At 58.1% G+C, this 8,852-nt stretch overlaps 2 protein-coding genes across 4 annotated transcripts in view; one reads left to right on the forward strand and one right to left on the reverse strand.

Moving 5' to 3' along the window:
* Window positions 1–8,458, forward strand: part of HEXD (hexosaminidase D) — a 33,043-nt gene extending 24,585 nt beyond the window's left edge. Inside the window, exons 13-16 of one of the 2 annotated variants that reach the window (XM_023194108.2) lie at window positions 159–3,403; window positions 3,665–5,060; window positions 5,375–5,624; window positions 6,111–8,458. In XM_023194108.2, coding sequence (XP_023049876.1) covers window positions 159–366 — 208 coding nt within the window. In that variant the 3' untranslated portion in view covers window positions 367–3,403; window positions 3,665–5,060; window positions 5,375–5,624; window positions 6,111–8,458. Of the gene's footprint in view, window positions 1–68; window positions 3,404–3,664; window positions 5,061–5,374; window positions 5,625–6,110 lie in introns of those variants that run through there. The other variant, XM_023194109.1, reaches the window with a different exon arrangement.
* Window positions 613–7,669, reverse strand: LOC111527670 (cytochrome b-245 chaperone 1). 2 transcript variants are annotated; one of them, XM_023194111.2, is made up of 7 exons: window positions 7,544–7,669; window positions 6,032–6,154; window positions 4,982–5,023; window positions 4,350–4,423; window positions 3,576–3,672; window positions 2,196–2,340; window positions 613–1,876 (listed from the first exon to the last, which is right to left on the reverse strand). In XM_023194111.2, exons 2-7 carry the CDS (start codon window positions 6,114–6,116, stop codon window positions 1,756–1,758), a joined length of 564 nt encoding a protein of 187 aa, XP_023049879.1. In that variant the 5' UTR covers window positions 6,117–6,154; window positions 7,544–7,669; the 3' UTR covers window positions 613–1,755. The 2 variants fall into 2 exon arrangements, with proteins under 2 accessions (XP_023049879.1, XP_023049878.1); XM_023194110.2 differs by having other exon boundaries at window positions 7,324–7,608.
* Window positions 8,459–8,852: the final 394 nt, after the last annotated feature.

Genomic DNA, 8,852 nt, shown 5'->3' on the forward strand with positions numbered 1-8,852 from the left:
AGCTGTCACTGACTTGTTCCTCCAGACACACCAATGAGATAGGGTCAGTAGCCCCATTTTACACATAGGTAAGCTGAGGCACAGGGCAGTACTGACCATGGGGTTGAGGACAAGTGCCAAGTGTGCAGACTGCGCGTTCACGGCGCCCTCACCGGCAGCCTCCTGGCGCAGTGGAGCACCCTCGTGCAGGAGCTGGAGGCCGCCCTGCAGCTGGCTTTCTACCCGGATGCCGTGGAAGAGTGGCTGGAGGAGAACGTGCACCCCAGTCTGCAGCGGCTGCAAGCTCTACTGCAGGACCTCAGCGAGGTGGCCACCCCCCCACCCCCACCCACCAGCCCTGGCAGGGACGCTGCTCAGGACCCCTGAGGGGACAGCTCGTGCCAGGGGGCTCTTGCTGTGGGCTGAGGGCCTCTGGGCTGCCAACGGTCAGCCAGGGCAACAGGGGCCCACGTGAGTGTTGCACCCTGTGGCCCAGCAGTGTCTGGCCCACACACAGTTCCTGAGGGCCCTGGGCAACCTCTGGGGAAAGACTAGAAAACACAGAAGGAAGCAGCACAGGGAGACCCGCTTTGTGACACTGACTCTTCGAAAATAAAGAGTGGAAGCCGCGGGTGACATGCGAAGGGTTATTTATGGTTATTATGACCATGTCCTGCAAAGAGGGGCTGGCAGCCACTACTGAGGAGGAGGGTCCCACCTCTCTCCTGTCGGCTTTCACCGAGGCCACAGCCAGACCTGGGGCAAAGGTGTTCCCGGTCCTACCCAGCCATTCCTGGGCCTGCCGCCTCGGGGCTCACAGGACCCAGGAGTCCCCGGTTCACAGGCCAGGGCATCAGGCCAGGCGCGCTCGGTGCACACTGCACCTGAGAGGACCTGGGTGCGCTCAGGAGACCAAGAGCCCCAGCGGGTCAGGATGGTTGGCATTCAGCTCCTACAAGGTGGGGGAAAGAGGCTGGAACTCAACGAATGCAGAAAATCTCCTATTTTTCTTGTTAGTTTTTTTGCAAAGACAGGATCTTGCTGTGTTGCCCAGGCTGGTCTTGGACTTCTGGCCTCAAGCAATCCTCCCGCCTCCCAAAGTGCTGGGATTACTGGCATGAACCATTGCGTCCGGCCGGAGCTCCCGGTTTCTAAGCACTGCACAATACTAGAAGAGCTGACCTTTTTTCTGGCCTCGCAGCTTCTGCTGAGGCTGAGGGTAAGGAACAAAGAAACCTTTCTGTGACGACCACAGGGGCAGAGCGGTCTATGTGCCGAGATCCTGGCATCATCAAGGGAGGTGGGTCCTTGGGGAGGGGCAGCTTCCACAGTGTGGCTTCAGCGTGCACAGCCAGGTAGGCCCCGGATGTTTGCCCCTCGCTGCCCTTGGGGAAGCACCTGACCGCTGGGGAAGTCCACCCAGGGAGAGGACACTGTCGGGGACAACACGCAGCATCAGCACCCACAGGGGCCCAGCCTCTCCACTCGCCCGAGGTCTGGCTGTGGCCCCCAGCAGAAGTCCAGGGCTGGCGAGACCTCCGGCTGCAGGAAGGCAGGCCCAGGCCTCACGATGGAGAACGTCGGGGTGTCCTGGTCCGGCCTGCTGTTTCGTGCAGTGTGAAAGCAGCAGCGTGAGCAGGCAAGAGGCCAACTCGGCTGGAGGCACCGACTGAAGCCAAGGCCACGGGGTTCTGTGGGCTGTGCACGGGCTCAGGCACACCAGGAATGTGCCACGGGTCCTGTGGGTGGTGCACAGGCTCAGGCATACCGGGGCTGTCAGCTCTGGCTCCCAGGGTCGCCGGCCTCACTGTCACTGCTCTGAGACAGCTCTGTGGGGCTTTCAAGGCAGTGCAGCTCCAGGAAGCTGGTGATGAGCTTGGCGATGGCTTCCACATCACTGGGCGAGGCCGGCAATGGGAGGAAGGTCAGGTCACCTCGGCACAGGGCGCCATGAGACCCCACAGCAGACTCCTCCTCGACCACCCACCTCCAGCAGCCCCGGGGCTCCCAAACTGGACCCAGAACTTCCTGGCCTGCTCCTACCCTCCCAGCCACGGGGGCTGCCCCTGAGCCTGCACACGCTTAATGTGGGCCCCTCTGTGTCCCGTCCACAAACTCATCTCCTCTCCCAGCTGCCCCATAGCTCTGGGCGGTCAGGAATGGGAGTCACCTGACACAGCTGCAGCTCCAGCCAGATCAAAGTCCCACAGCCTTACCTGCGGTGGCCCATGACTGCACTCTGCGTGAGGGGGTGGGAGAAGCCCGTCGCCAGCCGGAGCACCACCATGTAGCCCTTCCCGAAGTACCGGACCTTCTCCTCCTCCACGCTCACGTCGCGGACGTCATGCAGCAGGACCACCACTGTAGGGAGACGGTCAGTGGCCGAGCCGTCCCCGCCCACACGTGCTGCCCGGCAGTCACACCAGGGCCACTGGCGCCATCGAGAGCGACAGCCACACTTGGTGGGCAGCAAAAGCATTTGCTGTTTCCTGCCTGAGGCTGGGTCCTGGAGGACTGCTGTGGCCCTGACAGCAGTGTAGGGTCCTCCAGGTGGGAAGGATGTGCCCGCGGTGCAGGCTGGCAGGCCACGTGCACAGCCTGCTGGTTCTCCTGGGACTGCCGACCACGGGGACTCACTCAGTGCGAGGCCGCCATCTTTACACTGTACTGTTTCCCCAAGGTTGGCTGCCGAGCCAGGGCCACCCTGCAATTTCCTGTGGCAACTCAGGGAAGCCACCTCTTTGGGTACCAGGGCGGCCCCAACCATTGTCAGAAAACGGCACCGCTGCCTCTCACAGCCCAGGCCAGGCCTGCAACTCCTCTCCCCAAAGCCACGGTGACCTGGGGCCAATGCCCTGGCCATGTCCCTGCAGGAATCTAGGAAGCAGCCTGTCAGAAGCACAGCATTGTGGCACTAAACCCAAGACTGCCCAGCAACTCTGGTCGCCAGAATCTGTCCCCTCTCTGGGGCTATGCATGGGCAGCCGGACCCTGGGGCCTCTCTCTGTCTGTGCAGCAGCATCTACAGGAAACTGGTACTGACCACAGCTGGACCACTGCCCAGGCTCAAGGGTGAGGGATTCCTCGGACCTTCCAGCCCCTACTGCAGGCCTAGTAGCACCCACAGGTAAGCTGGAGCAGGGCCAAGGCCCGCAAGAAGCCAGGTGGCCCCACTCCGGAACGCCCGTGGGCTGCCATGGTCTCCCTGCCCCACCCTGTGACCTGCTGCCGGGGCCAGACTGTACCTGGGGACAAGTGGCTGTCAGGCAGGCGAGAGAACACAGCTAAACAGAGGCTGCCCAAGCACGTTGGGCCAGACCCCTGTTCTGCCAGACCCTTGCTCCTCCAGACCTCTGCTCCTCCCACCCTCCCCAGGGGCCAAACCTCTAAAGAACCCAGGAGGCTCTAGGACCCCGCCGAGCAGGTGAGCAGGTGGGGCGTATCTGTGGGATCCTGCGTCCGGCGGGCAGGACACAACCCTGGTCACCAAGCAGGCGAGCTTGGACCAAAGGCGTTTCTAGGCCCCCCGCCGCCAGGTCCCGGGGGTCACCCAGATGCCCACAGTGCGCCGCGTCCCCAGGTTCCCCACAACTCACCCTGGTCGTGGCCTGCTCTGAAAAGAGTCAGCAGCTTCTTGTAGAGGCTGAACGTCTTCAAAACAACCTTCCCTGTGCTCTTGTCAAAGATGGCTTCCTGGAAACCGACAGGCACTGACCACCACGAACCTCCAGGAACAGGGACCCCAAGGCCGCTGGGGCATCACCCCCACCCTCACCAGGGTAGACACTCAAGAAGAGGGGCTGGGGCCCCTCCCAGTCAGAACCCAGAGCCCTGAAGCTGCAGGTGCTGCTCTGTCAGAGCTGGACATCTGCAGCCAACCTGACTCCCGTTGGGAACTGGGGAGCTGGGCAGGTGCGGGAGCTGGGCAGGTGCAGCGGGTGCTTGCTCCACTGCAGGCAAAACAAGCGCAGGGCGGCAGTGGAACCAGCAAATGAAGGCATGGAGGTCAGAGGGCAGCACTGGGCCAGGTTGAAAGGACTCAGGAGGGGCTCCGAGGTGGGAGGGCCAACTACGGGGAAAGCTGACTCGCATCCCATCGTGGCAACTCCGGGAAGAAAGCACTTTGGTGAAGACAGTCACAGGGAGCCTCTAAGAGAAAAATGCCCTCGGGAGATTCCTTGGCCAAGAATGGTCCCAGGTGAGTGCAGGGGCCATGTCCTGATGAATGGAGACCTCCAAGCAGGGACCAACGCTTCAGGACGGGGAGGCGCTAGGCCACCCATGGCCCTTCCTCCTCCTTTCATTCCCATTGCAAGAAAACCCAGGAGCTGAACAGCCCTGCACTCTGTCCTGCACCCGAGCCAGCTTACCTCCCAGTCCTCCAGGTTCTGCACGGCCACAAACAGGCAGCCTGTGACGTAGAAGAGCTTCCAGCCCAGGCTATCTGGAGATGGACATAGGGTGCCAGCCTGTGAGCTCCAGGGACGTGCCCACGGGAGGCCCCGCCTAGCGCAGCCTCCCCCACGCTTGCAAGGACCGCCTGGGCAGCTTCCTGTGCTGCTGACCCTGCCCTGGCCACTCAGGACCCATATGCGGCACACCCCACCCAGCTCTGACCCCCGGAGTCCACGTGAGAGAGGCAGGTGGGGTGCACAGGGCCTCTGCCTGTCTGGGCAGGCCCAGTGGTGGTGGCAGGTGGGAAGGACGCCTCACCCCACAGCTGGATCTTAGACAGATACTCAAGAGCATCTTTCCGGTAATATCTGATGACCCAAAAATGCAGAAGACTTAAGAAGTGAAATGCAGGCTGGGTGCTGGGCGGGATGGGCGTGCGGAAGAACCGCAGTGCGTGGAGGGGCGCGGTGCCACCAGCAATCAAGGGGCAGAGATGCCGATCCTAAAGGCTGCCCCATGGATGGTCACAAAGGATGGTTTTTCCTTCTTTTCTCTGTTTTCCAAACAGCTGAGACCGTCACGGGGGGCGGGGCAGGGGGTGCTTTACCTCCACTGTAGTAGGCAGCAGCCAGGCCAATCGACAAGATTCCTATGAAGAGAAAGTGACTGCCTGCCTATTGATCCAGGTAAGACCCCACCTCCTCCCCGGTGCAGCAGGACCACGAGCCACAGCCCCTGATGAGCAGGCCCTTCGCACTATAGGAACAGCTGTGGTCAGGGGTTACAGACCACCAGGTTCAGAGTAGGGGAAACAGCCAGGAAGTTGGCTCGATAATGCAGTATAGCTGGGCGTTGTATCACACGCTTGTAATCCCAGCTACCAGGGAAGCCAAGGATGGAGGATCACTTGAGCCCAGGAGTTTGAGACTAGCCTGGGCAACATAACGAGACTTCATCACTAAAGAAAACAAAAACAAAACACAGTATACACTATTCACAGTATTTACTGGACACATCCACCGTGTGAGGCTCCAGAACTGACACAGGTGTTACTCCAGCAGCACGTGGTGAGGCCTGAAGACTGTGCACAAAGAATTACAACACGGCGTGCCACGCAAAACACACAGGAGGCTGTGGCATGTCACAAAAAAGGTGGGCCCCAGAGACACAGCTGCTGAGGTACAGCCAGCCCACTCCTCACACGGTATCAACACAAGTGCAGCTGTCCCCAAGGGTACAGGACCCTACTGGTGAGTAGGGACGGAGGACAGGAGGCTAAGTGGACTGTGAGTCCTACGAAGGACTCTGAGGATCCTCTCTGAGGATTTCTCTGAGGATCACGGGAGAAAAGAAATGGGAACCCACGATCACCCATCACATGGTTCAAAACAAGTCCAAAGGAAAATACGGTGACCTCAGAAAAGCTCATAGAGTATTAAATACTCTGGATATTAGTGGTTAAAAGGGGACAAAATAGACATGCATTATCTGTGAAACCAAGTACACAGGATAAAATTTGAATGGATACAAAGAAACAAAATAGCTGTTCGATTTCAGGGTAATAGAAAAAACAGAAAATACTTTGTTTCATTTTCATCCTTTTTGAAAGTCATGCTTCCAATTCTGGGGTTCTGGGGAGGGACACCGAGAGCCTTACCAACCAGCAGGGACCAGGACCGGATGCCTGGAGCCCTCTTCAGATGGAGGCGGGAGCTGGTGCGGGTTTCCACCTGCAGGTACATCCCGAGACGGCAGCACCACTCTCTACAGGAGGAGGGGCCTGGGGACAGACCGAGGCAGCTGAGCCCTTGGGCCTGCACACAGGCAGGCGCCCATGCCATCAGGCCCAGGCTGGAGGCCAAGAGCAGGTCCCCCAACTAAGTCACCTGCAGCCCCAGACACCATCAGCCAATCTGATCTGTTCTCTGTGGTGGGGAACATCACTGGATCCCCCAGAGACCCCGTTTCCTGTGTAAGGAAGACCTTCTTCCGTTCACAGTGACACCGACTGCACGGGGGCTGTTTCCCCCTCAGACTCACGAGCTACAGCTGCATCACCACCTGCCCATCCTATCTGGAAACCTAATGTCTTGAGGAGGCTGCTAGCCCCCAGCAGCCTTTGAGCTTCTAGCACCTATCAGCACCCCCTCTCCCCTGTGCTGGCCTCCACCAAGAAAAGGAACTGAAAGTCCCCTCATGGCTTCAGGCCATACTGGCACAGACCAACAGTCTCAGCTCTCTCTCTGCCTTCCTCCACCTGCTGAAAGTTCAGACTGCACAGTGGAGCGTCCTAAAATGGCCAGAACCGACGAGTCACCAAAGGGGCTAATCTTCCACACCGGGTTCTGCACGGACTGCAACAGCCCTGCCACTTCACAGTTTGCTCTGAACACTGGCCCCTGGGACCCCCGTTCTGGTAGTTTTTCAGGGCTTTCCCTGTGAAGTCAAATTTCTGACATTAAATAGGGGGTTCAGGCTGGGCACGGTGGCTCATGCCTATAATCTCAGCACTTTGGGAGGCCGAGGCGTGCGGATTGCTTGAATCGAGGAGTTCAAGACCAGCCAGGACAACATGGTGAAACTCTGTCTCCACAGAAAATATTTAAAACTTAGCCCGGTGTGTGGTGCACGCCTGTGGTCCTAGCTATTCAGGAGGCTGAGCTGGGAGGATCACCTGAGGCCAGGAGGTGGAGGCCGCAGTGAGCCGAGATCGTGCCACTGCACTCCAGCCAGCGTGACAGAGTGAGACTGTGTCTCAAAAAAATTAAAAATAGTGGGTTCAAATCACAAAACCAATCCTAGATGCTGGTATATGACCGGGCTGCCTCCCGGGCCTCAGTTACCGCATTGCTCCCCAAACACCCGGCATTCCACACACAAATACACACAAGCACACTCGCAGACACAAGCCACGCGCGGTGGCAGAGCCCCCCGCGCCGCTGGTCGCACCGAGCGCTCGTTTCTTTGTCCGGGTCGAGGGGGCTCCCGCCGCCGTGGCCAACCTGCAGCTGAACAGCCGGGAGGCCGCCCGCGACGGGCAGGGCGGGACACGGAGCAGCCGACAAGCGGGTCCAGGACGCAAACCCCGTCCGGAGTGGGCCCAAGGGTGCCGGGACACGCGGCACGGAGCGGGAAGGAAGTGCTGAGCCCACCCAGCCCAGTCGCCTACCGAGAGCACAGCGGTCCCCGCGCGGCAGCAGAGAGACGCGAACTGGCGGGGGCGGGGCCGCGCGGACTTCCGGGATTGGAGCTGAGCGGAGCCGACTTTCGGGGGCGGGACCGCGCGGACTTCCGGGGTTGGGGGCGGGGCCGCAAGCATTTCCTGGATGGGGCGGAGCCGAGCGGATTTCCGGGATCGCGGGCGGGCCTGCACGGACTTCCGGGACCCGGGCGGAGCCACAGGAGGAGTCGGGTGGTTCCTGCTAAAGGAACCAGTTTTCTTGGAAAAGAGAAACGTGCGGGGAAACGTATCCAAAAGCAAAGAACTTACCAAAGCCTATGAGCGTCTTCCCAACATAGAAGCGTAACTGAAGCGGTTCTTATTGCCAAAAAAGAAGATTTGAGCATGAATAAGAACAGTAATTTCAATGAATTGAAAATCTTCAGGTGCTCCAGGCTGTAATTCATAATAATGTATTTTTTAACTGTGTTCACTTTTGGAGGATGCTGGCAAGCTCTCCCCAGTTTGTGGCCTGGTTAATAAAAGGAAAGCATCAAGCATTTGTCCTCCCTTTATGAAATTTACAGCAGAGTAACCAAATACTGCATGAGAAGAATGTCTCATTATAGAAGTTTTCCCGCTAATAAATGAAGAAGAAACAGGATTAACACATCACCTTATGAATTAACGGACCTAGGCAATGTCATCAATGACTGCTAATTAACATCGCAAAAAGGTCAGATACTGGAAGTACACAACACCATCTATGCAGTAGTCTTGCCAGAAAAAAATTTAAGCTGAAAGTGAACAAGCTTCTAGAGTGAATTACTGGAAATTCGGAAGACAAGACTGTACTAAAGGATTCTACAAGGATACAAGTCAGCAATTGCGGGTGTAAAACAAAAATAAAATTCAAACCCTCAACCATCTGAATGGACCCCTCCTCTTGGCCAAGAGCATTCCAAAGTTATCCTGAAAAACTAGTTAAGGCAGTGATGGGAAGGGAGAGACAGACATACCTTACTCCCTCCTCCCTTTTGGAATTCAGGCAGACAGCTGACCAGCATTCACATTAAAACAGATCTTGAGCCCGCTGGGCGCGGTGGCTTACGCCTGTAATCCCAGCACTTTGGGAGGCCAAGGCGGGCGGATCACAAGGTCAGGAGAACGACACCATCCTGGCTAACATGGTGAAACCCTGTCTCTACTAAAAAAAAAAAACCAAAAAAATTAGCCGGGCGTGGTGGCAGGCACCTGTAGTCCCATCTACTCGGTAGGCTGAGGCAGGAGAATGGTGTGAACCCAAGAGGCGGAGCTT

This window comes from Piliocolobus tephrosceles, chromosome 16 (genome assembly GCF_002776525.5).
Source record: "Piliocolobus tephrosceles isolate RC106 chromosome 16, ASM277652v3, whole genome shotgun sequence".
NCBI classification, from domain to species: Eukaryota; Metazoa; Chordata; class Mammalia; order Primates; family Cercopithecidae; genus Piliocolobus; species Piliocolobus tephrosceles.